The sequence below is a fragment of the Macrotis lagotis genome, chromosome 3 (assembly GCF_037893015.1).
Source record: "Macrotis lagotis isolate mMagLag1 chromosome 3, bilby.v1.9.chrom.fasta, whole genome shotgun sequence".
NCBI classification, from domain to species: Eukaryota; Metazoa; Chordata; class Mammalia; order Peramelemorphia; family Peramelidae; genus Macrotis; species Macrotis lagotis.
The window spans coordinates 12,266,411-12,294,259 of record NC_133660.1 but is presented as its reverse complement, the minus strand read 5'-3'; the positions used below and the strand labels follow the sequence as shown (position 1 = coordinate 12,294,259).

Genomic DNA, 27,849 nt, shown 5'->3' with positions numbered 1-27,849 from the left:
TCTGTTTCCTCTCTTTCTGACTGTGTCCATTTATTGTCTTTGCCTATTCTTTTTCTAGCTTTCCCCTTCCATATTTAAGAGGTAGTCGTAAGGTGGGGCAGAGTTCATTAGAAATTAGGGCTGGGGTAATCTTAGTATAGCTGCTTTTGAAGTATGTCCAATTCTTCATGACACCATTTGGGATTTTCTTGGCAATGATGCTGGACTGGTTTGCCATTTTCAACCCAGCTCATTCTACAGATAAGGAAACTGATGCAAACAAGATTTAGTAACTTATCCAGGATCACACAGCTGGTCAGTGTCTAGGGCCATTTCTGAACTAAGGAAAATGCTCTGTTCAGTACCATTTAGCTTCCTGGAGTAGTCTAAATAGAAAAACTTGAAATCATGGAAGTTGATGAAGCAGCCAAATCTAAGAATATATGGAGAAGGGAAGAAGGACAGAATCTAGAGGTAACATAGAACTTGAGGTAGAGAAGAGAAGTGGAAAGTGATCTAACAAGGGAGACTGGGGAGTGATCAGACAAGTAAAAGAAGAAGCCAGAAAGAGAAGGCCCATAGCAATAACAAGAAAAGAGATTATATGGAGAATAGGTTTTACCTGGACCTGGGGTCAGGAAGACATCAATTAAAATCTGGACTCAGACATTACCTAGTTATGTGACCTGGGTGAGTCACTGGATCTCTATCTGCATCTATAAAGTGAGAATAATAGCACCTCCCCAGAATTATTGTGAGGATGAAATGAGATAATGTTTGCAACGTTCTTTACAAATCTTAAAGCACTATATAAATACTAATTATTATTATAGTTTTTGTTGTTATTGTTACTATTGTTTATTCAATAGTATTAAATATTTCAAATGTCTAAGAAGGAAGAATATTAAAGAAAGACCATCGGATTTGACAAGATATCATCGGTAATTTTCAAAATAAGTTTCTTTGCTCTTTTTTCTTCCTTTTCCCTCTTTTTGCTTTCCTTTGTTCCTTCCTTTTTTCCTTATCTTCTTCCTTCCTTCTTTCCTTCCTTCCTTCCTTCCTTCCTTCCTTCCTTCCTTCCTTCCTTCCTTCCTTCCTTCCTTCCTTCCTTCCTTCCTTCCTTCCTTCTTCTTCTTCTTCTTCTTCTTCTTCTTCTTCTTCTTCTTCTTCTTCTCTCTCTTCTTCTTCTTCTCTCTCTCGCTCTCCCTTTCTTTCTTCCTTTCTCTTTCCTTGATTTGTTATCAAGATCATATTTGCTTCAGAAAGAATTTGATGAAATTCCAATAATTTATGTAGTGTAGAAGTTAATAGTTCCTAAAATATTTACTAGAATTTACTTGGAAATCCATTTGTTCTCAGGGTTTTCTTTTTCTTTATACTGGGGCATCCACTTTTGCCTTATCCAATTTATTTTTGGCTCTTCACATTCTTTATTTCTTATTCTAGTAATCTGTGAATTTTATATTTTTTTGTAATCGTTCGATCATTTCTTTCAGTTTTGGTAGCCTCCAGTTGGATAAAATAGTTTCTAATAATTTCTTTTATTTCCTCTCTATTAGTTACAATTTTTCATTTCAGATTTTGATTTTGGTAATTTGATTTTTCTCCTCTCTTTCTTTTACTTTCCTTCATTATATATTTCCCCTTTTACATGTAAAAACAAGTTTTAACATTCGATTTTTAAACTTTGAGTTCCCAGTTCTTTTCCTTCTCTCCCCGCATTGAGAAAGCAAATTATTAGATATAGTTTAAAAATATGTAGTCATGCAAAACACTACCCTAATAGTCATACTGCGAAAGTAAACATACCCTGTCCCCCCACAAAAAAAAGAAGACTCCAGAAAAATAAAGTTGCTTCAATTTGTATTCAGATACCTGTGGCTCCGTCTCAAGGGATGGATTGTATTCTTTATCATAAGAACTTCAGAGTTGTCTTGCCTCACAGCATTGCTGAGAAAAACTAAGTCATTCAGAGTTGATCATCCTGCAATATTGCTGTTACTTTGTATAAAGTGCTTTTCCAAATGCATCTGCTCTTTCTAAGTCTTTCCAGGTTTTACTGAGAGCATTTTGTTTATCATTTCTTTAGTAGAATAGCATTCCATCATAATCACATACCACAATTTGTTCAGCCATTTCGCAACTGATGGGTATTCCCTCAATTTCCAGTTCCTTACCATCAGAAAAGAACTGCTATAATGCTCTGCATTCCTCTCTCACCCTTGTGCAGCAGAACCTTCCTGTCTGATCTTCCGAGTTGTCTTGGACTGGAAAATTGTTTCACTTAGTCTTTTTTTTTTGAATTAGATCTCTTTGGAATTTGGTTACAGTCGTCATTTAAAGATGTTGGAGTGGTTTGGGGGAGAGCTTGGGTCAGCCCCTGCCTTTAACCTGCCAAGATGTCTTTATTCCCTCTCCTCTCTCTCTCTCTCTTTGTTTTTAATCAAATTAGCTAGTGTCATCAATTTTGATACTTCTTTGAAAGAGCTTTATTTATCATATCATTTTGTTTTCAAATTGATATATTCTTATTTTAAAAATATGTCTTTCTTTAGCGATATAGGCTAAGTAGTGACATGCTCAATTTATTACATCTTGGTTGTGTTTATTAGTTTGTTTAGAGAATGCTATATACTGATTTAGCTGATTCTGAGGAATTTTTCTTTTTTTAATCTCTTTAAGATTAAACCATTGAGTCTGCATTTCAGTCTGAGATTTTTGTTCATGATCCCCTATTGATTATACATTTTTGAGTACAAATAACTATACCTCTCTGTATTAGTTTATGAAATATCTATATTCAATCTCATGGTCAATTTCTAAAGGGAAGACTGCAATATTTGGAAACATGTATAATCTCTAAGGTTTTCATTTTGCAATTGTCAAAGAGTTATCATATTTAGATGTTTAAATATTCTATTCATATTGATTTTTTCTTGTTCATTGTTCTGTTAGATTTGCCTACATTTACAAGTGGCATATTGATATACTTCAAAGTTATTGCATTTTTATAATTAGGTCTTTCTGTTGTTCAGCTCCCTTTTCTCTTAGTTATGTATCTGCCATTCAAATTGGTACATATTTACTTCGTATTTTTTATTGCCTGTAGATGGTCTACTCATCTCTCTTGATCATACTGAATCTGTTTTGCTGTTGCCTAAGGATAAAATTACTACTCTTTTTATTTTATTCTTTCACTACACTCTAACTTTTCGTATTTATTCCGTATATTTTAAAATAGTTTATATTTGTTGCTTGCAAATAACAAATTATGATTTGCTTCTGTCCTTCCTATTATCCTCCTCTGCTTGATGGTTGCTTTTAGCCCATTCAGAGATAAGGTTATAATTTTTATTGGTTTTTAAATCTCCATCAAATCTTATCAAGACATTTCTTCTCTCCCTAGCATCATAGCTCTAGAGAAGGGGTGTATAAGGTTCTCAGGAAGGACTAACATCTTCGATGCCTAGCTCTTTTCAGGGCTGCTTCTCCACTTTTGGGTATCTTCCTTCGTCCGGTTCTCAAGAACTCTTCCAAGAAGCTATGGTATGTGCACCAGACGCAGCCTGGTGAAACTGGCTGAGCAGACAGGTTAAGCCAGGCTGAGACTAACCAACAGAAAACAGACCCCTCAGTGAATTAGTACAATGTCCAAATCCCAGTTAGTCATTGTTAATCATCTTGACTTTTGTTTTGTTACTAGTTTCTGAAGACCCTGAAAGAGAGCATGAGGTTGACAACCGGGTAACTGCGTCTCACTTATATCTTACATGCAAGCCAAGACATATCCCTAATTTCATTGGTCCCCTTGGAAAATGAAGGATAAACAAATCAACAACAGCACAGCTACAGAGTTTGAGGGGACCTCAGCAGTCATCTAGTCCACTTCTGTTACTTTACAGAAGAGCTAGATGAGGCCTAGAAGTGCCTATTTCTTGTATCTGGGTTTCTACAGAAGTCTATTATTCAAACAAAAAATAGGGAATGAAATCATCTTATTCAAGCCAGGAATAGAATGGGATAGGATAGGATAGGATGAGAATGAATTAAGTGTTAACTTATAAATATGTTAATAGGAAAGGTATTCCTTTCTCAAAAGACAAGAAAGGGGGCGGCTAGGTGGTGCAGCGGATAAAGCACCAGCCTTGGAGTCAGGAGGACCTGGGTTCAAATCCAGCCTCAGACACTTGATAATGACCTAGCTGTGTGGCCTTGGGCAAGCCACTTAACCCCATTTGCCTTGCAAAAAAGTAAATAAATAAAAACCTTAAAAAAAAACAAAAGACAAGAAAGGATTTTAAAGAACAGTTATTATAAATAGAATGAATGGGTTAAAAAAATACAGGACTTGAAGAGAATGTCTCATGGTGATGTAGAATTGATTCATACCTTTAAATCCTCTCTAAGGAGGTAATTATGACCCAGGGAAAAGCATATGGAATTTGATGGAAGACTTGTGGAACAGCAGAAGGTGAATGGCAGAAGTGCTTGCTTTGAAGTCAGAAGACTTGTTTTTAAATTTTACCTCTTTTATTTGCAACTTTTTTTTGATGCTCTGAGTCAATTACTTATGTCTCTGGAAATCAGGCTCTTTGTTTGTTAATTTGGCACATTTTAAACTGTTTTTGAGAACAGAGACAGTTAGATTTAGCTTTATTTACAGAAGGATTTAAGAGGAGACCCCTTGGAGTTGTTATCCATTTATGTGTGGAAGATAAGAAAGGTTTCTTTATGGTTTTTCATGCCGCTCTCATATCTTAACGAAATATTTGCTATTGGATTTGTGTTTCTTCACACAGGGAGACTTGAGGGAGCATTTGCAAGGTTGATTACTTCAAAAAATGACCAAAAGAACCTGGGAAAAGCAGTAAGTGATTCTGAAACTTCAGGGCAACCTCTGGGGTTTCATGTAAGAGCACCCGGGCAGGACCTGAACCCAAATGTTCTGATACTATTACGTCAATTTGCATTATTTAAGAAAAAAAATGCCCCCATTTAACTTCAAAACCACTGTCTTTTTTAATTGGCTCAGAGATTTCTTAAGTGTAGGGGGCTCCTTCGACCCCTGAAGGTTTGCACTTTTTATACAAAAGGTGAAAAATCAAAAGTACTGACTGGGAAACTGAGAGGTTTTAAGGGATCATCATGTAATTAATTTGGGTCAGAAGTAAAACTTGACCCCAGGTCTACCTGGCTCCAGGACTGGTTCTGTTTCCATTCCAGCACACTATTAATCTGTTGTCAAAGTACTCCAAATAAAAAGTGGTATTTAACTGAGTATGGTGCTTTTCCTGGTAGAGCATTATGCTACATTGGATCTCTAAATTCCTCGAATTTCTTCTTGGTTACTAACATTTGGCAATTTGGTAACTAGGATGAAATAGCTGAAGGCATTTCCAGGTCTTAAATTAGATCTGGCCATAACAGATGTTCCTACAAAAATATAGACGGAATCTCACTCATTCATAACAACATCTGGGCCATGTTTGTCACTACAGGACAGAAGAGATGGTAAGAAAAAAATTTGTGTTAGTAAACTTAAAGCTCAAGAATGTGCTTGCCATCTGTGATTGCTTTGACAAGGGGGCTGGCCAACCATGCCCACGTAATTACTCTAAATGGAATATTCCCATGGAAAGATAATGCTCTTTGCAATCTAATCTTAAATGGAGCTCGTAGGAATGTATTCATTTCAACGAGTACTATTCATTCAATGTGGCAATCAAAAGGCCTTCTCCAGTTTTGGGTAGTGATTTCATACACTTAGTTAGTCTATTCAAATAAAGTTTAGTTATGTAGAAGTACTTAATTAAAGCAAGTCATACTGGGCATAAGCTGCATGAAGTTTTACAGTTACTTCATAAGAAAAGGAGATAGCTCCTAGAAAATGACTTCTGATAGTAAATACATGACTTTCAGCATTTCATAATACCAAGCTTTAACTGTGAGACCATCTACCCAAATGCCACAAGGATTAAACTGAACCAAGGAGAACAAAATATGTGCTCAATGTAGGCATATGGAAACAAAAAGAAAATATTTTAGAACATGGTGCTGCATATATCCTATTAGAAAGATAATTTCTTTTCAATTTTTCCAATACAAGTGTTTCATTACATTCATTTCAGTAGAAATATTTAAACATCATTCCTCCGATCAGATTAAATCGATCTTCCTAAATTTCCAATCCAACCATCTTCCCACTCCTTCACCCAATAAATACCCTTGGTTCCTGATTGCCTCCAGTATCAACAACAGCAAGAAATCCATTGTGTAGCTTTTCAAACCTTTCATTATCCAATTTCTTCTGATCTTTCTAAATTCGTTCACCTTATTTTTCTCTGATCCAAAGGCCTCCCTTCATTTTGCTCATCCAACAGATTCCATTTTACAGTTTAATCCCCTACGGCTAGAATTTTCTTTCTCCTCATTTTTGTTTCCTGTTTTCATTGACTTTCTTGAAATCTACCTTTTATAAGGAGACTTTCTCAAGTCTCCTTATTTCTAGATTAAGCTCATTGATTCCCTTCAGTTTAATCTTGATTATATCTTGCTTTTACATAGTTATTTTCAAGTCATCTTCCATTAAACTGGGAGCTCCTTGAAAGCACAGACTACTTTTTAGGCATCTTTGTATCCTTATCACTTAGTGTAGTGACTGCTTCATAGCATAGCATATATGCTTATTTTTTTTTAGGCTTTTGCAAGGCAAATGGGGTTAAGTGGCTTGCCCAAGGCCACACAGCTAGGTAATTATTAAGTGGTCTGAGGCTGGATTTGAACCCAGGTACACCTGACTCCAGGGCCGGTGCTTTATCCACTACACCACCTAGCCACCCCGCATATATGCTTATTAACTGAAATGAGAGTGGAAGATAGCATACTAAATTCAGGGGATTGCTATTAGAATAGATTAACTGGAATGTATTATAATGTAAAGGAGAATAATATGAAATCATACGGAAAATGTAGGTTGGAGACAATTTGTAGAACTCATAAATTCTAAACTGAGTTTCTATTTTATACGAGAGTAATAGGGGACCACTGAAAATTTATGAATAGGGCAGGAAATTGCTTATATCTGTTTCTTCTGAAAATTCCTTTGACAGTTTTGTGAAAGATGGATTGGAAAAATGGGGCTGGAGGCAAGACGACCAAATAAGATGTTACTACAATAGATTGGGTGATGCTGAAGATATGATTTAGGTTTGTGATAGAAGAAATGGAGAGAGAGAGAGATACAAGAGAAGTCATGGGAGTAGAAGCAATAGGATTTAGTAATTGATTGTATATGGGGGAAAGGAAGAGTCAAAGGCTGTGTTTTGAGCCTGAGTGCTTTGGAAGATATGAATGTCTTCCACAGAAAGAGGGGAGTTATTAGGAGAGTTATTTGAGGTATGGAAGGGAAAATGATGAGCATGTGATTGGATGATTTGAAAGTGCTAGGAGAACATCCAGGTTAAGGTTATCTAACTATGGTATATCTAACTAGGATGATAGCCAAGGGGATTGAAGACTGAAAAGGGGAGGTTTTTTTAAGGATGGAGAATGTTTTTCAGTCACATAGGGTTATCAACTACCTAATAGGTAGTTGAAGATAGAAATGGAGCTTGGGGAAAAGATTAGGAATGAACATACAGATTTGGGAGTTACCTGTATAGAGGTGATAATTGGACTCCTAGAAGACAAAGAGACCATCAGAGCAAAGAAAGTAGAGAGAAAGAAAGAGAATTTATGACATATCTTGGTAGGGAGAGGGACATTCATGCAGAGGGGGCAAGAAAAAGATAAAACAGAAAAAGGATAAAAAGAAAAAAGTGAGTTTGGAGTAGAACAGAGTCATAGATGCTAAGGTAAGAAAATATCACAGAGGAGGGAAAAGTTAAAAATCTATCAAAGCTAGATTAAGGATGATGGGAACTAAGAAAAGGTCATCAGATCTCACAACTGGGAGATAGTGATCCTTGAGAAGACAACTGCAATTTAGCACTAGGGTTGGAAGCCAGATTGCAAGGAATTGAAGAGTGAATGAATATTGAGGAAATGGAGGGCATAATCATAGTCTGTTCTTTCTAGCAGTTTAGGAACGTAATGGAGTAGTGATATAGAATGATAGCCAAGGGGATTGAAGATGGAAAAGGGGAGAGTTTTTAAGGACATAGACCGTTTTTCAGTCACATGCATGAGTCAGTATATAAGACAAGATTATTGAAAGAAAGAGAGGCAAGCTCCCAAAGGACTCGGTGGTAGTTTGGTATCAGGCTCAGTGGAGTTAGACTTGGAAAGAAAATAACCACTTTAAAGGAGCAAAGAAGGGTAATCTAATGAAGTTCTATAAAGATTTGGGGGTGTGAAGGAGGAGGGATGAGAGAGATCATGATAGAAAGTCTGTCTTCTTACAGTAGGACAAGAAGTTCTCTTGGAGGTGAAGGTTTTCCTCCCTTGTAAAATGGGGATTAAAAATAGTACTCATGTCCCAAGGTTAGGGTGAGAATACTAGCTGTTTTTGTTGTTAGAAGCTGTGCTTTCGAAAGAGCTCCTTCCTGGAAACATTGAAAATATGAGTTTCCTAAATGCAATCTGTTTGCAGTCTCTTCTTATTCACTTCTGGGTTCAGATCGTCAAACTTGTTCAAGATATACAAGCTGATGGAGTCACTCCATTGGCTGTCTTCCAAATATTGTGTCATAATCTGAACAATAGTCTTTCTTCATCAGGGATTTATTTGTGGGTGCTTTTTAAAATGTCGTAAGGTCAGAATGGAAAGTCTAATATCTTGAAACATCTTTTGTATCACCAAAAAAAAAGGATTAAAATGAGTTTAACATTCAGCTTGTATATTAAGTTTATTTTGCTTTTGGAAAATTGATAATCCATGCATAGCATACAACATGACTTAATGCTTAGTTAAGTCAAACATTAAATTATTCAGAAGGATCCCGGGATTTACTGTTATGAATAATGGAAATTTATTTATATTTTCCAAAGTGCAAATAGATAAATAATTCAATATAAAGTAATACTAATACCTTCAGGGCTTTATTGAAAAGTGATGAATCCTTATCTTTAAAATCAAATGTTTGTCAGAATTCTCTAGAAACAGCTTCATATCCCAATACATATCTTTCCCTCCTGGTCTCTCCCTCTCTTTTTAAGGTTTTTGCAAGGCAAATGGAGTTAAGTGGCTTGCCCAAGGCCCCACAGCTAGATAATTATTCAGATTTGAACTCTGGTACTTCTGACACCAGGCCCTGTGCTCTATTCACTTCACCACCCTAGTGACCCCTTCCTGGTCTCTTTCAAGTCTCAGTTCAATGCCTATCTTCTGTGAGTAATATTTCCCATTTTCCTCAATCCAAGTGTCTGACCTCTGAGACTGCCTCCAGTTTTTCCTGTATATATATTTTGTTTGTATATAGAGGCTGACACTGTCTCCTCCATCAGAAAATGAATTTCTTAAAGCAGGGACTTCCCACCTCCCTTTCTTTGTTTCTCTAGTGTTTAGCACAATCTCCTGGATCCTCATAGATGCTTGTTGCTGGATTGACTGACTTACAAAAAGAATGGAACTTGAGATTCTCTGTTGAGTAAAGTATAGACATGACTGTGAAAATACTATTTAAATGAAGGTACTGGGAAGAATGGATTAGTCTTAGAAGCATCTTGAGATGAAGTCCAAAGCACTGTGGTGTGACTATCTCTCTAGACTCTATTGTTGCCAAAATTACCCTAAAATAACGGGTAGCATTATTATTATTGAGATGTTGATGTGTATGTTCTCTAAGGTACAATTTTCTTCTTTCTGACACTATGTAAAAGAGAATATTAATAAAGGAACTACTACCTGTTTAACCTGCAGGCCCCAGACATCCCTTCCCAAGATGCTATTATGATATGAATGTTTTTCTGTCTCAGACAATGATTTGTGGAAATATGAATTAATTAGTGAAAAACTGTTCAAGATTTCTTACTGTCTCTTCTCCTGAAAGGCAAAGCACTGAAGGAAAGGACTAAAGGAAAAACTGAAGCAGAGAAAGGTTGAAATAATTTCCTGAGTGACTGTTCAATCATTTTTCAGTTTTATCTGACTCTTCATCTCCGTATTTGAATTTTTCTTGGCCAAGATATTGGTAGTTTGCTATTTCCTTTTCCAGTACATCTTATAGTTATGAAGAACCTATACATCATGGCTCAGGCAATGGATTGCAGATTTGATAGACGCAAAAGGCAGAAGTTCCAATGATAAGGGTTTTCCTTGGTTTCTACTGTCCCAGGACTTCTCTTCTTCCTTTCTTTCCTTTCTTTCTTCCTTCCCTCCCTCCCTCCCTCCCTTCCTTCCTTCCTTCCTCCCTCCCTCCTCACCTCTCCCTCCCTCCCTTCCTTCCTTCCTCCCTCCCTCCCTCCCTCCCTCGCCTCCCTCCCTTCCTCCCTCCCTCCCTTCCTCCCTCCCTCCCCTCCCTCCCTTCCTTCCTTCCTCCCTCCCCTCCCTCCCTTCCTTCCTCCCTCCCTCCCTCCCCCTCCCTTCCTCCCTTCCTTCCCCTCCCTCCCTCCCCTCCCTCCCTCCCTCCCTTCCTCCCTCCCTCCCTCCCTCCCTCCCTCCCTCCCTTCCTCCCCTCCCTTCCTTCCTTCCTTCCTTCCTTCCTTCCTCCCTCCCTCCCTCCCTCCCTCCCTTCCTCCCTCCCTCCCTTCCTTCCTCCTTCCATCCCCTTCCCCTCCTCCCTCCCTCCCTCCCTCCCTCCCTTCCTTCCTTCCTTCCTTCCTTCCTTCCTTCCTTCCTTCCTTCCTTCCTTCCTTCCTTCCTTCCTTCCTTCTTTTTTCCCCTCTTCTCTTGAAGAAGACATGCCCACCACAGCAGAGGGTTTGCACATAGCTTGTACATAGTCTTTCCATACATCCTAACCAGTCAGGCCAGGCGGTTTGCAACTTAACCTGTAAGGAACCGTTGTGTGTGGGAGTACTGTAAATCTTTATTACCTGGTGTTCTCTAGTACCAAAGTGTTTGTTTTACTAAGTGTCAAGGGAGTGGGAGTGGACCAGGGACCTGGGAGGTACTTGTATTTGGTTTAATGAATGCAGATCTTGGAGATCTTGGTGGAGATCTTGTAGATCTTGTAGAACTCGTCTTCCTTATCTCCTGCCCCTTCAACATTCACCTGGGTAAGGATAAGTGAGTCCAGAAAGGAACTCAATATTATCCCTCTACTGTTCATAAACCAACTCTAAATTAATGTAAACTTGATAATTGTTAGATGATTTATTCATAGAAATTATGTCTTTTCTCCTTGGGTCAGTCGCTCATTTCTTAACCATTGGTATGGAACACATGGAGTTGGCTGACAGTTTTCTCTTCTGTGACAGGTGAGGCCTTTGTTTTTAATCAAAAATTTGAAAAGACCATAGAGTCTTGGCCTTTAGGTGTTTAGGATAATTAAGATTTAGTATATATATTTCCTCTTATCTGCTCTTTTTTCTTCTATTCTAAAAGCTCTAAATATATTTAATCAAGTTAAGCAAGAAACTAGGATTCATTAAGTGTCTACAGTATCATGGGTCAGGTTGGCTGCTGAAGATACAAAATTTTTAAAATTGAAAATTTTCTTGCCGAAAGGAGTTTTAATTCTTTTAGGAGAGATAGCGTATACATACATACATATTTAACAGATATAAAATGTTTAATAATTTTGTCAGGAGAGACATTACCCATTGTCTAGACTCCTCAAAGGCTCTTCCTGGCAGTTGAATCAAACTTTTTAAGGGATTTCATAGAAATTTAGTCACAAGGTGAGGATGGAATGTGGGGCAGTTTCAGTAAAAAAAACATGGAGATCGGAGATGGAGTGTCATTTGTTGAATAAATATTGGACTTCATCAGATTTCTACTATAATGATTCATTTTGGTGTAGAAAATCAGAGTCATAGATCTTGAAAGGATTTCAGAACACCATTTGGCTCAACATTTTTAGGAAACTGAGACTTAGGTTTGTTAAGTGGTTTTTCCAAGATCTTACAGATGGAGTAAGTAATGAAATTCCCCATATATCCTCCTCAAAGAACCTGGGATGGATATGATTATAATAACAATCTCCCAAGGAACCTAGACTTAGTGATTAACGGTTGGAAGTGTACAGCACATCACTGCAGATGATAAACATGTATCTACTAATGAATAACTAACATTAAGACTGATGACTTGGTGACTAGAATTGTATAGCAGAAACTCAGTGGACTGACATTTACCCGTACTACAAATACCAAGATCAAAAATCCTAGAGAAGTCAGCTAATAGATTGTAATAGAATTAGACTACCACATACTCAATTTTCACCTATGGTTGCTCAGACATAAACTTGATCTATCTATCTATCTATCTATCTATCTATCTATCTATCTATCTATCTATTATTGAAATGCTTTAATAGATGCCATCATACCATTATTTCTAAGATATGCAAAACATAAAGCTTTCAAAATGTAGAGACCTAGATGAGATCAAAAGCATTTGGGAGGATGTAGTTCATGTCATCCTTGTTGTGCTATTTGTTGTGGCAGTTATACTGAGAATGTTTCAAAGAGTTCATAAAGAATGAACCTACATCCTTATTCCTTTATTCAGTTTTAGAATACATTTATTCTATCTACTTATGTAAGAATCTCTAGAACATTAAAAGAGTAATAGCAAAGACTATTTCTCTATCATTTCTATCTAAATTTTATTTCAAAAGTTAAGATGAGGATAATGATTAACTAATAAGCATTTAATAATGCTTGTTATAAGATTACATTGTATGGTAGAGACTTTGTTAAGCACTAAGGATACAAAGGCAAAGAAAGAAGATTTACAAAAACCACTTTTTTTTTTTTCACAAGGTGCATGCATTCTAATGACAGACAGAACATACAACATTTAGGTAGGTATGAGACAGAATATGAAACATAAGTAATTTGAAAAAGGAAGTCATAGTATTTGCATGGTATCTTAAGGTTTATCAAAAGCTTTGCACATTTCCTTTCTTTTGTTCCTTAAGATAAGCTTGTATGACAGGTGTTATTAATATTTCCATTTTATAAGATGTGGAAAATTGAGGTTGAGAGAGATTAAAAAGCCTTGCCCAGGGTTCCAGAAGCAATAAATGTCTGAGGTAGGATTAAAACCCAGTTCTAGCTTTTTCCTGCTAAATCGTTTGCTTATTATTATTAACAGGGTTGGATTGTATTGACTCAAAAATCTATCTGTCTTTTAAAAGAAAAGAATGTTCTCTAATAGTCTAGAGCCTATAATGTAGAATGTATTATCTTGCCTCCGACCTTCAAGGATTTCAAAGAAGACAAAGAGGATGTTAATTAATGGCACAGGCTACAGAAGAGATTGTGAAAAGGGCTACTTTCAGGAGCATTTGGCAACACTTTTTTCCCCTCCTACCTTTCCTTTAATCATTTTTCCATCCTACTCTCCTCTCTTCAATTTTCTTTCACCTTCTCTCTCTGCCAGATTTAGAACTGAGAGAGCTGTGCAATCTTCTATAAAAATAGGTTCCAAAAGACTCAAGAGAAGTAATGTAATTCTATCCCCCATCTTTTGATGTTCAATGGCTGTGAAGTTCTGTGTCCTCAGAGGTACTACTGAAAAGTATCTCTTCAGTTTGTTGGATCTGCATATTTATATTGAGATAGAAATTGCTCTGAAAGTCCTTTCCCTTGTAAACTCTCAAAAAATGTTTTTCTCTTTCAGGTTTAATTGCCTATCTTTTCAGTATCCTTCAACCAGTCAAATGTTCTCTTGTCTGCTTAAAGATGAGTTATACACTGGGAGAGGGTAGAGATAATCTTCATGTCCAAATAATTTTCCTAGAAGGCTCTTAATAAACCGTCATTCTGTGGTGCCTGCCAATTGCCAATCAGCAAATGTATACACTAGAACCATCATTACTCTGGGGTACAATTTATCTTAACCTGGTGATTTGTACTAATTGAGAGTAAAAAGATGTTCTCTTTTCAGTTCCTTATTTATCATGGTTTATGACTCTCCTTTAAGCCATTTCTGTTTTATTCTCCACAGTCCAAAGATTTCTGTGGTAGAGAAAAGCAAAGCAAAATAAGATGTGAGTGATTCTGCATTTTCCGCATTTGTTTTGATTATAAGATATGTCCTAAGCAGTGGTGTTCTTGTCCTCAATGTAGGTACCAAAAATTATTTTTTGTTATTATTTTTCTAAGCTCCTGATGCTATCTTTACATGATTACAAAACATTAAAAAAAATGTATTCTCATTTACTTTTCCTTGCTTCCGTATGTGGAAGCACATGCTCTGAGGCTACTTTCCCAACCAGAGGGAGGCTGGTTACTTCCCCCTTCAGGGTTGTAGACCTAATTTAGAAGGATTAAATGTAGTTTTCTAATCTCACAATTTTACTTTCCTCTTTTCTTTCCTTATTGTTCATCAGATGACATCATTAGTCAGTTAGACTTAATAGATATTGGAAATATTTTTTACTAATATTTTTTACTAATAATTTTACTAAATATTATTTACTAAGATGGCATAGTAAAAAAAAAGAGTTGTTTTAAAACATCCTCCCAAAACAGGAAAAAATTTCTTACAAGTGAATATAGAGTCCAGGGGAAAGGGGGTTCACGTTTTGAGATCACAGAAGGCAAAGGGATCACTAATAGCTCTAGTTTGGAACTAATGATGGAAGTCCTTTTCTCTCTTTATGAAGTCATCATGTTTTTCCCCTTAAGTTTTGTATAGTTTTTTTTTTCTGGGCCCTTTAAAGTTGCCTTTCCTTGGTGTATCTAGTGTATCTTAATGTAGACAATGCTATCAGTCACTGCAGTCTGGGGGTCACTACTGGGATGCCCATTGGGCATCTAGCTCTCAGATACTGTTTAGCATCTTAATTAAAATTCATTTGTCATTTAGTTCTAATTTTTTAATAGCAGTTAGTCCTATATTTAGCTAACTCATATTCCTGTATTCATTTGTACAATCATGTAATTTTATTATTTTTGTTACTAATATGATCACATGCTTAATATAATATAATATGCATAATATAAATCTGATTTTGTCATAGGAAATATTTTTGAATACTTTATCATATTTTTCATTTAGTATTTTTAAATCAATGCTTTGAAGACATTTATAAATTGGTTCACAGATTTCTTGAAGACATCTTTCCCTGATTTATTTATCAGGAATATATTTATCTTAGAGGAGGAATTGGCAAGGTACCTGCTTTTTCTATTTTTGAAAAAAAGAGAGCTAATTATTCTTTAAATGTTTGAGTTTACTTATAAATTCTCACTTTTTAATTTTCAGCTTAGAAAGAGACAAGAATATATTAAAAATCATCCATCAAAACATTCATGACATAAAGATTTATTCCTGTACAAAATACATATTAATAAATATTAAATAATCAGTTGACTCAAAAGCATAAAGAAAAAAAAATTTTGATTAGTTATTTCAATTCTGTCCAATTCTTCAAGACCCTATTTGGGGCTTTCTTGGCAAAGATATTTGAGTTGTTTGTCCTTTTTCTTCTCCAACTTATTTTACAGATGGGGAAACAAACAGATGGGGAGACGAACAAGGCTAAGAAATTTGTCCGGGGTCACATAACCAGTAAGTATCTGAGGTTGGATTTGAACTCAGATTTTCTCAACTCCAGACCCCAGAATCATCTAGCTTTCCCAAGAAGCTTATTATTTAAAAAGTTGTGAAATATTTCTAATAGTAATAGTCCCTAATATGGTGCTATGGAAAAATACACTGATTTAATCAGAAAAATGAGATTTACTTTGACCCTTACAGTGTACCATTGAGAAAACCATTTATGCTTTCTTAATAGTTTCCAAAATGAGTGAGCTAGAACTCTGATATTCATTCCAGCTCTAAATCTAGAATCTTATAAAATGCAATGTAGTTTGCCAAAGTTCTTTGTTTGCCCCCAGCTACATCTCTCACCCCATTCTCCTTTCAGTCCCCTTTTGTGTGTTTTGTAATGACATTATAATGTATGCTCTTGGAAGGCGGGGATGTCCTGTCATTTTGCCTTAGTAAAATGCTAGCCACCCTAGTAAGAGCCTAATAACTGCTTGGGGCTCTTTCTGCATCCTCCCAACAATGATTTGCCACACCTGTAAACATGAAAGAAAATTTTCCCTTCAATTTTTGAATGCTAGAAATGTTTTTGAAAAGTTCTTTATTCTCTATTTCCAGAATATACTAAATTTAATTCAGGAAGTTCTATTTGAGATCTTTTTTAACTTTTCCAAATACCAAAGTCAAAGAACTTGCTAGATAATTTTTATTTCTGATAGATATAGAAAAAAAGAACAAAACTAGTTTAATATCACAAAATAGACTGTATTTATTTAGACGATTCAGGCATAGATTTAAACATTCAATTTAATTACGGTCAATGAACAGCCATGTCTAAAGTAAGGACACTAGATTTGTTCCGAGTTGCTATTATTTAGACATGAGATAATGAGATGGCAAGATCATTCAATGGAAGATACAGATCATGGAATAATGAAGTTATTCATATTGAGTCAAAACAGAAAAGATGGTCTATTTGTCCTTTGTGGCCATAGGTTTACAAAACAGAAGGAGATAGCTGTTATCTACTAACAATACATAAATGAGATGGGCACAGATTTCAAAAAAATAAATCTATAAATGCTTTAATCTTTTGAAATATGAATAAAATAATTATCGGTAAGTGCAAACATTTCAATATTCAAAGAAAAGGAGCAAATAAGAAGTTTCCATTCATTCATTTTTCAGTTGTGTTCAACTCTTTGTGACTCCATTTGTATTTTTTTTTTTTTTTTGGCAAAGATATTAGAGAGGTCTCTTATTTCCTTCTCCAGGTCATTTTACAGATGAGAAATCTGAGACAAATAGGGATAAGTGATTTTTCAGGGATCACACAAGTTAGAAAGTGTCTGAGGCTGGATTTGAATTCAGGTGACTCCACCCTGGCAGTCTGTCTACTCTACTGAACCACCTAGCTGCCTCTGAGCATCTTTTACAAATAGTTATGTAAAACTAACTCATTCAGAGGAGGGCCTGAGTTCAAATGTAGCATCAGATACTTGACACTTACTAGCTGTGTGACCATAGGCAAATAACTCAACCTCATTGCTTCGCTATATACATATATATATATATATCAAGATAGTAACAAAGTCATTTGTTCACCCCCCCCATGCTTTGTTGATTTTTTTTTTTGCATTAAAATCTATCACTATTCACTAACTTGTCCCATAACCCCAAATGAAGCTGTCCCTTTTAATGAAATGGATAGACAAGAGAAATAAATGAACATATTGGCCATTTCTGAAGATGGATGTCTTATTCTATTCCACTTGTGCAACCATGCTCCACCAGGAGATAGGTGAAAATCTTCTGAAATCAGAAATGGTCACTACTTTGATAGAGTTAAGAAGTCTTTCAGAGTAGTAGCCTTTTATATTATTGTTCAAAAATAAATCCTAATTAATATAGTTTTAAAACTTATGGATGCCAAATTAAATATCCATGCTTTTCCCCCACCAAGGATGTAAGGAGCGAACAGGGTCTTTCTTAGTCCAAGAGTCATGAATTAACTACCTTGACATTGTTAAAATCATCTATCTTTTACATCTGTCTGTGAAAATGGTAGATAGGGAGATGGTATTTGACAATGTACCATGTGAGCTATTTCCAATTATACCATTTGCCATATTTGGAGTCAACTTGGTGACACAGTAGATAGAACACCAGATTTGAATTCAAATCTGATCTCCAGTATTTACTAGCTTTGTGACCTTGGGCAAAGTCTTTTGACCTGTCTGTATCAGTTTCCTCATTGTAAAGATAGGGATAGCACGCATTTATCAATTTTGAGAACAAGATGAAATAAGATTTATAAAGCACCTTGCAAACTTTAAAGTCCAATATAAATGCTAACTATTATTATTATTATTATTTTGTTTTGGTGACAGAAATGTTCATTTATTTCCCACTCTGGAATGGAGAACAACAATTGTTAAAATCAAGGGCAATTTGAGAAAGAGATTTCTTTTGCCATAATATAAACTTGCCTTTGAAAAATCAAATAATCCAAGCACAGACTTAATCCATTTATAGACTTCAGATTTCATTATAATATTCTGAAAATATAATAATAGGGAAATGTATTATTCAATAATAGACTGACAATAGAAATGTTTCATCTAATATCTAGTAACAGCTCTATCTACAAATCTTTTGGAGAATCAATCATTTAGTAAAATCACAAGTGTTCATTCAAAGAGGAAAAGTCAAGGAAACATCTGAATGTTCTGGATTTACTTGATTGTCCATTTTTCCTGAGCCATTGTTCTTTGGGCTTACCACTTCTTGATTTTTAATTGATCTGCAAATTGTAGTTGAGATTTTACCTCCTTAATAATCTTTTCTCCAACAGAAACCATACTCCTTATCTACCTGGGGTTTAAGGGAAAGCTGAAAGAAAAAAAAAGAGGCAGGATTGTATTTCTTCATCTCTGATAAGTGTAGTGACATTAGACTATAACCTTTGTTTTCCAAAAATCATATCAATCAATAGGCACTTTTAAAAATCTCTATGTACCATGATATATAATGAGATAAATATATACAAAATATGTATGAGATAAACATATTTTGATTTTCTTTCCTTCCCTTTCAATTGTAAAAAAAGTCTTTGCTTTGGGAAGAAAAGTTCTTTGCTTAATAAGAACATTTTACCAAAACCTTCAGGGATTACAGACCTTCAGAGAGAAGAATTATCTTCCTTATGTCAAGGGAAGACTACTCAGATTGTCACAGACAGGTAGGAGGCTCTTTTATTCTCAAATCTTTAACTCGGTCTTCTAAGGGTAAATTAACCTGTTTTATTTTATTTTTTTATCTTAGAGAGAGTTTGTCAAACCTCACTTTGGTAAAGTCAGTTTAGGTCATCCATTATGTTTCAAATGCTCTTTCTCTTATTCATTCTTTATTCTTTTTCATTCATTATTATTCAGCAATCTTTTCCCTTAGGTTGTTCATAAATTGGGGTAATTTACCCATACCTTATTAGTAGCAGGTGTTCCATACAAAATGTTTTCATTTTGGGCAGTTTCTTTAACTGGAAAAGCAGAGAGATTATGTTAACATTTATTGTTTATTTTATAGGGAATGGCTAGAGAGAAAAAAAGAAGGGAAACCTGTAGATGATTAAAAACCTCATAATCCATCAGGAATCAAGACATCATAAAATGTGTTGGTTTATGGGTGGAAGGGGAAACTACAATCCTTTCATTCTCAACTCTTTAGTTCTGTCCTTTAAAGGGAAGTTTTCATTTTCTTTTTATTATAAAGATAGTTTGTCAAACCACACTTTGGTACAACCAGTTTAGGTCATCCGTTGTGTCTCACTGGGGTGACAAAGAGACAAAGGTCTTTTTTTCTGTGACTCCATTCTTAAATCAAGCTCCATTTCAGTGTGAAATTAGTAGGCATATCTATCTTCTAATATTTCTATTTTTATCCTTCTATTTCTCTACCATCTGCCTCCTTCTGTCTCTATCTTACCTATTTCTCCCATTATTACTCTCCCTTCTCATGCCCACAAATTCTATTAGTAGGAATTAATTTGTATTGAGTGTCATGTAGGAAAGATGGCAATCAAATAATTGATATTTTCCTTCCATGGCTTTTGACAGTGATACTCTTTTACCTGACAATGTCATAAGATAATCATTCCTTCACAACTGGCTCCCCAAGTCCTAATTCAGCATCACTACTGCCCTCCTCACTTGACTTGTACCAATACAAAATACTTTTGGAGCATTCCTTATCTGCCTATAATTCTTAGCACATAGTAGGAACTCCCAGCTAAAATATTATTATTATTATTATTATTATTATTATATGGAGAATCCTTTCCTGATCTTCCTTAATGCAAGTGTCTTCTTCTGATATTATAAGCAATTTATCTATGGCTTGGTTGGACATATTTGTATGTTGTCTTCTCCATTAAACTGTGAGCTCATTGAGGGTAAGGACTGTTCTTTGCCTTTCCTTGTATCCCCACTGCCTCACACATCAGAAGCCCTTAATAAATGGTATTTGATTGACTGAGTAGGTCACTATAAATGCAGAAAAATACTCATTAATCTTTATGATATATCTCTACTCTCAAACTGACTCAAGCCATTGTAGTCAAAAGTACATTGGATTGGCATTTGAAGCCCTAGACTGACTCTTCGTTTTATTATTTAATACCATGATAGGCTGTTATTTCCTTCACCGAGCACCAGTTTCCTAAATTGAAGTATCTGCCCTAGAAATCTTGAAAGTTCCTTCAGCTTTAATCCCATGATCAATTTCCATCACTCCAAATTTTTTTTATCCTTTTCTAAATTTCCACAGGTATGGGCCTGCCTTTAAATATAGCACAAAAATATTTCCATCAAAAGTCCCTGAAATGTGAGGCAGAGATAAATATTCTGCATTATCAGAGGTCCATTTCACTAAGAATTCTCTAAAACAATGAAAGAGAGAGAGAGAGAGAGAGAGAGAGAGAGAGAGAGAGAGAGAGAGAGAGATGGATAGATAGGCAGACAGACAGAACAGACAGATAGTGATAGAGATAGATAGAGACAGAGATAGAGATATATAAAAGGAAGCTGTATCTTGAGATCAAACATCATTTTTTTTTCCTTTGGGGTAGTGTCTGGTCCTGCTCTGCACCTGATTAGTCCTCAATAAATACTGACCGAATATTATGTTTTATTGACTTGGCAGATCCCTAGAGACTAAACAGAGCTAAAAATAGGTAGCATTTTTAATGAATTCTCTCTGCCTCTACCACCCCCATCCCAGCACCAGTAGCCCAAGGGGCTTTAAAATGAAGTCCAGAGATGGACTCAAAGTCAAAAGAAATAGCCCAAGTGAATTCTTACTACCTCAAAAACATCTTTACTGCTTTTGCAGTATTCACTGACTGCAGTTCTTTCCAAGCAATCTTAGATCAAATGATGGTTACTATTAGATACTGGGATCTGAAATTGTTTATATTTGTGAATTGGACATCTTTTTTTTTAATATACTTACAATCAGGATGGTGCACGATGGTGATTTTATCTGGAAAGAAAAAAAAAACATGGTAATTAATACTGCTTATTTCTTCTGAGGGGAACAATTGTAGATTCTGCCTTTCCCTGCCCTCCTTTCCATCCCTGTTAGAAGCTATTCTTCCCCTTTAAATTTCAATTGATTTCACAAATAAAATAATAAAACTCTAACCCTAAATCACTGCATTTTAACTAAACTTTAAATCACTCTGAGAGTAAGGAAAAGGTTCTTTCTTTTTATTAGTTATTTTTAAATAAGATTTTATCTGTCATCTAATGTAGATATATGCATATAGCTAGATGCATGTACATATGCACATATAATGTTTAGCAAACTTTAAACTGTTGTATAAAGATTAGCAATTAGTAGCCATTATTGTTTTGTAGTCTTCCTTTTTTTTCAGTCTTGGAATAAACCAGTGCTTGTTAACTGAAGATAGTCATCCCTGGTAATTATGAATTTGTGAACTTCAAGTCTTCTTTAGTCCAGTTAGGGTCCTAAAAGTAGCTTAGTCAATTCAACCTTCTCTGTGAGTGGGGCCCTGGGTAAGAGTGAAAAAGCATTGGGAATAATTGCCCTGGTAATTTATATTTGGCTTTGGCAAGCATTGTGACTTGTGGGGTAAATTTAACTTCTTAATTGTGTTTTCTTTAGCCCAGCATTAAATTTGTTTTTCATTTGCTGAGCACATGGTAATTAATGGCAAGGGGAGTCTTCCCTAAAGCCTTCTGGAAGGTGTGGGAATCCGATCAGAGATAATAAAGATGGTTAAGAATAGACCATACCTGTGTGATAGATGGGAAATAGATGTCTATGAAGGCTATGGAATGAATTGTCAATGATTTAAAATAGTAGTAATAATAACTAATTATTAGCATGGTTATATGGCTATTGATCATGGATTCACATGGGACTACAGTCACAGAACATTAAACCGAAGAGTAACCCAGAGGGTAGAGCACTTTGGTATGCAAGTATCATAAAGCGCAGGAGGAGTAGCACAGAAACTATGGCATCGAGGATGATGTATGGGAGACATATAAATGAGAACAAATGTGACTGATGAACTTGCAAGAACAAGGGTTGCCTCTGAGTTCCTGAGGAATACCCTGTTACCCCTTCCCCATCCCTCACCTCAGGAACTCACGTGTAAGGGAGAAGTCTTGTGATCTTCCCTGGTGGAAGGAGTGCCAACACTGATGAATTCACTATGCCAGCAAAGAGGCATGGTAGAAAAAAGTTCTGGGATTTGGAGTGGGGGGACCTGAGTGCACATCCTAATGTGACAGGACTCAACCTCTCTGTACTTCAGTTTCCTCATCTGTAAAATGTGGGGATTGAACTAGACAGTTTTTTGAGGTTCCTTTCAGTCCTAAATTTATGCATCTATCATCAAGATGATAACTAATACCTTAGCTAAAGCTTTTCAGAGCTATAACTCAAGGATTAAAAATAATAATAGTAGGAAACTTTAATTTACCATAGAAGTGTTCTTCTTCTGGTCTCTTCCCAATAATACAACCTCGGAGCTGTCGTAACTTTTCCTTAAGGAGAAACATATCCACAAATAAATGTTAATAATTGGAGTTTTATCATGGACTAAAATGGGGTGAAGAAATAGATTTTTAAGCCAAATTAACTTCTGTGTTGTGTTGGCTTTTGAAAGGTACTCAGAAACAAAAATAGAAAACTCTCAAACTAAGGCCTAATTTGTCCTTCTCCTTCGCTCCCTGTCCCCACCCCCCAAACATCTAGGATGCAAGCCAACATGCAGTGGGTACTTATATCTCTGATTATCTTATAGTTTAACATCCCTAAGGCTGTGTACTGGTCCCTCCTCTCTTCCTTTTGTTGCTCAGCTGTTCAGTCATGTCCAATTCTTTGTGACTATAGTACACCAGGCCCTTCTAATCTCCACAGATTTTTAGTCTGTCCAAATTCATGTTCATTGTCTTCATGACACTACTCTAAACTATTTTGCTAGGTGATCTTATCAGCTCCCAGAAATTCAATTTCTCATTTCTATGAAGATGATTCTCAGATTTCTTAATCCATTCTCATTTCTCTCCTAATCTTTAGTCTTCCATCTCTAAATGCCTATTAACTATCTTGAACTAACATTTTACATTCAACATGTCTCAAACTGAACTCATTATCTTTGTCTCCAATCTCTTTCCCCTTCCCAGCTCCCTGTTCCTTCCGGTCAAGGCCATCATCATCATCCCAGCCACAACTTGGCCATCATCCTGAACTCCTCACTCTCTCTCTACCATCCCTCTTTTTCAATGAGCTACCAATATATGTAGATTCTACGTTCACAGCATCTTCCATATAAAAGCCATCTTTTTTTGTTGTTAGGTTAACAAAGTCTTGAACTTATTAAAATGCTTATTAAACTTTGAAATCTGGAGAAAATCAGTTCTAGTCAACTTTGCCTACAACTCGGACAGGCCTTAGGCAAAGATAGACATTTGCTTATAAAAGGTGATTTAAGGACTGGCTCCTGCTCTGAATTATTTCCCAATTGCCACAGTCTAAAATACAATTAGAGATTTGTTCTTTTGGTTAATTAATTACCTCCAAAGACACTTTCTTTTAAAGGAAATGGTACTTTTGTATCATTCATTTGTTATTTGGTGTGGGTTATTTTATTAATTTTTTTCTCATTAACAGCACTGAGAGAATGGAAATTTTGCAGTAGGGAGGGAGGGAGGGCAGAATTTTGGAATCAGAGGAAAGTTCCACGGAGATCAAATCCTAGACTTTAGTGAATGGAAGAACATAGGCTATCTTGGGGGTGGGCAGTGCCAGGACACGAGGAAGGGAAAATAAAAAGGAAGAAAAACAAAAAAAAAAAGAAAGAAAAAGAAATGGAAAGCTGCTGATGAAAGGAAGAACAAACAAAATTTTATTGATGTCCTAATTCTTCCTAATTCCATCTCTTTCCAAGTCCTGTAGACATAAACTCACTTATCTCTAATTTCTCAGCGCCCACATAGTCCTTAGGTCTGCTTTCCCTAAATGTGCTGTGACAGAAACTCATGGAACACTATTGGATTTTTTAAAGTTCAATCAAGTTCCTTAAAAAAAATGAAACCATTAGTTTGTTAGTTTTTTGGCCTAACGGTGCTATGAAAGATACCAAGCATTCCAAGCCATGAAATGAGAAAACCTGGGAAATCTGCCTTAGGTTAATGAAGCACAAATATGTAATACTCTTATAAATTCCCCACAAACATAATTGTCCCTAGAGTATAACACAAAGTTAAGAATGGGGATGGGACAATTGACTATATTTCTTTTGGGATTATTGTCTTTTTTTGTCTTCAGGCCATTTCTTTAATTAATTGGCTGATGCCTTTATTCTTTTTTTTTCTAGGTATTGGCCCTATGCAGATATGCCCGACTGCCTTTCACTTAATCTTGGAAATAATTTTCATGAAACATTTAGATAGGTTAAAAATCAACTTTTAGAAGCTGAATAAATATTTGTGCAGACAGAAACTATCTCAGAATTAAATCCACCAATGGTTTGTAAATCTGTAGCATGCTTATTTAAAAGCTTTTTATTAGAAGTATTAAGGCATTGGTTTGAGCATCTAGAAATTCCAAGGGCTGTGTTATTATGGCTGAGGTTGTGTGAAGAGTTTGAGTTGATTGAGAAGATGCTCAATGACTAGGCATTATCTCTGGGGACAGAAGGGGGACCGTTGAGGTTACCTGCTGAGTAACTTCAAGTCCACTCTGTCCGGTTTGCCACTGTTTGAATTTCTTCAAGGCTTCATCCACAGAAAGTTCTCCAGATTTTACTTTTTCTTGCAAAATTATGAGTTCTTCTTGGCCAGAGGGGATGCAGCATTTCAGGGCAGAACACTGTTGACTGTCTACTCGAATTCTATCTAGATTGGCACAAGGGAGAGAATTTTAACACATCAGTTATCATCTGGTCATTTTTTGATTCCTCACTTTCCTCAAATATTCATTAGCAGTTGCAAAGTAGAATGTTGAAGGTGATCCATAACAGGTGAGACCCTGAAAGCTGCATGAGGCATTGTAAATAGGGAATTCACTATACAGGAAGAAGAGCACTCCGTGGTCCTTTTGCGTTGCTGGCCTCGGGGTAGCTGGGTGAACAGATAGTGATAGAAAATGCAGGAACATTAAAGGATGGGATAGTCCTAGTCTAGGATTCCTCACATGTATGTATGTATGTATGTATGCATATTTGGAATATAGATTCCTTATTCCACACCTTCTATTGATTCAACACATGAAAAAAAGACAGGGAAACTGAGAAGGCAAAATTTTCCAACTAAAAGCACTGGGCTTACAGTTAGGAAGACTTGAGTTCAGATGTGACCACAGAACACAGTAACTGTGTGACTGTTCAAGTCACTTCACCTCTGACTGCTTCAGTTTCAGATTCTTCATGTGTAAAATGGGATTAATAATAATAATAATAATACCTACCTTAGAGGGGTTGTTTTGAGAATCAAATAAGATTATATTTATAAAGCACTTGGCATGTTGTCTGATACATAATAGGTTCTTGGTTTTTTCTTTCATTTTCTACCTTAAAAATAATATTTTATTTTTCCTTAATTGTGTGTTAAACAATTTTCAATATTAATTTTTTAAGCTTTGAGTAAAAAATTGGATGCTTATTCCCTTCCTCCCTTCTTCTCTCCTAGAGACTGTAAACAATCCAATATAGATTTCATTTTGTACAAGAAAACTCCAACCAAAAATATGAAGGAAAGAGAAGAAAGAAACAAAGAATGAAAGAAAGAAAGAATGAAAGAAAGAAAGAAAGAAAGAAAGAAAGAAGGAAAGAGGGAGGGAGAGAGGGAGGGAAGGAAGGAAGGAAGGAAGGAAGGAAGGAAGGAAGGAAGGAAGGAAGGAAGGAAGAGCTGCTATAAATAATTTGGTATATGTGAGTTCTTTTCCCTTTTGTATGATCTCTTTGGGATATAGACCTAGAAGTGGTACTGCTAGATCAAAGGGTGTGCCCAGTTTTATAGCTCCCTTTCCCACTTTGACTGAAATATCCAACCACTAGCGAATGATGGTGGATCACATTTTTTAAAAGTTTAAAGTGTCCCCAGAAGCCATCTAGTACAACTTCACTCTGAGTAAGAATTTTCTCAAAAAATACTATAAGTGGACAAAGAATGTTTACTTTGATAATTCCAGTAAGACAATAATCCAGAGATTCCCAAGGCAGTCAATTCCACTTTTAGAAAACTATCATTAAAAGAAAATTTTTCTATATAAAGGTGTACGCCTGCCTCTTTCACTTCCATTCCATTGTTCCTTATTTTATCTTCTGGGTCCAAACTGGAATGTGACAGCCCTTCAGATACTTCAACACAGCTCACATGGGCCAAACGAAGATTTTTCTTTATCAGGATAAATATTCCAGATTTTTTTACCCCAATTTTCATATGGCATGACCTTGAGATCTTTACCATCTTGGTTCCTCGATGCTTATCGATATTATTTTTACTATGAGATGCCCAGAAACTAAACCAATAACGACCTGATAATGACCAGTGTAAAGTATAGGAAGACTAGCTCCTGCCTTAGTCTGCCAATATTCCTCACTTAATGTAACCTAATATTGCATTTGCCTTTTTGTTTCCATGTCATACTGTTTGCATTTATGGTGGTAGTCCACCCAAATCCTCAGATCTTGATTCAGATAAACTTTTGACTAGCTATGAATTCCTGTCTTGGGCTTCTGAAACTGATGGTTTTTGATCTAAGAATATTACATCTATCCTTGTTCCATTTCATCATAATAAAGTTGACCTAGGTTATCAAGAAGTTTGGAAATCTTGATTCTATCATCTATCATATTAGTTATTCCTCTTATTTAAATCTACAGATTTGATTATTGTGCCATCTATGTTTTTAATCTGTTTGTTTTGTTTTTTGCCCAACAATGAGGTTAAATGACTTGCCCAAGTTTACATGGCTAGGTGATTATTAGGTATCTGAAACCAGATTTTAACTCAGATGCTCCTGACTCCACAGCTGGTGCTCTATTCACAGGTGACTTTCTCAGGGTCAAACAGCTGGTACATGTCTGAGGCTGGATTTGAATGCAGGAAGCTTAGCCTTCCTGACTCCAGGTCCAGCACTCTATCCACTGTATCACCTGGCAGTTACCTTTACCTGTTTCCATTGTCTGTATGTTTTAACAAATTAAATTGGTTCTTGAATTTACTATACTTCTTCATCATTGTGTTTTGGCAGCTTCTTATTTTCTCTCTTTTTGTGTCTTGAGAATATTGAGAGTTTCCCCTGTCTCCTAAGTTGACTTCTCTTGTTAAATTTAGTTCATGGGATCTTATTGATTACTCCTCTCCTTTGCTCGTCTAAAATCTAGGGTGCAATTCAGATCATGCCTGGTTTTCCTTACCTTTTCTCTTACAAATTCAAATATGATAAAGCAACTGTCTTCCATCATCCTTTCCCATCATTTCCCAGGGCAAAATTAATTGTTGCTCTACCTTTTGAATGATGGCATTATCGTTAAGGTAAGTTAAGAAATGTTTGGCTGTTCTGCATTTGATTGAGGTGGTGAAAACTTCAACAGATAGCTGCATAATCAGAGTTCTCGATAATTACTATGTTGTCACCATGATAGATTTTGTGATCTGGTTCCTCAGCTCTTCCTCTCTTTTCTCTCTTTTCCAGATTGTTCATGGCAAACACTAACAACCATATTGCTC

At 35.9% G+C, this 27,849-nt stretch overlaps 1 protein-coding gene across 1 annotated transcript in view; it reads right to left on the bottom strand.

The window, feature by feature from the left end:
• Positions 1-15,420: 15,420 nt before the first annotated feature.
• Positions 15,421-27,849, bottom strand: part of BANK1 (B cell scaffold protein with ankyrin repeats 1) — a 485,960-nt gene continuing 473,531 nt past the window's right edge. The window contains exons 12-16 of the mRNA XM_074228107.1: positions 24,833-25,011; positions 22,593-22,656; positions 21,092-21,121; positions 19,066-19,121; positions 15,421-18,475 (exon numbers count right to left, since the gene is read on the bottom strand). Of these exons, the coding sequence (XP_074084208.1) occupies positions 18,416-18,475; positions 19,066-19,121; positions 21,092-21,121; positions 22,593-22,656; positions 24,833-25,011 (389 nt within the window). The 3' untranslated portion in view covers positions 15,421-18,415. The remainder of the gene's footprint in view (positions 18,476-19,065; positions 19,122-21,091; positions 21,122-22,592; positions 22,657-24,832; positions 25,012-27,849) is intronic.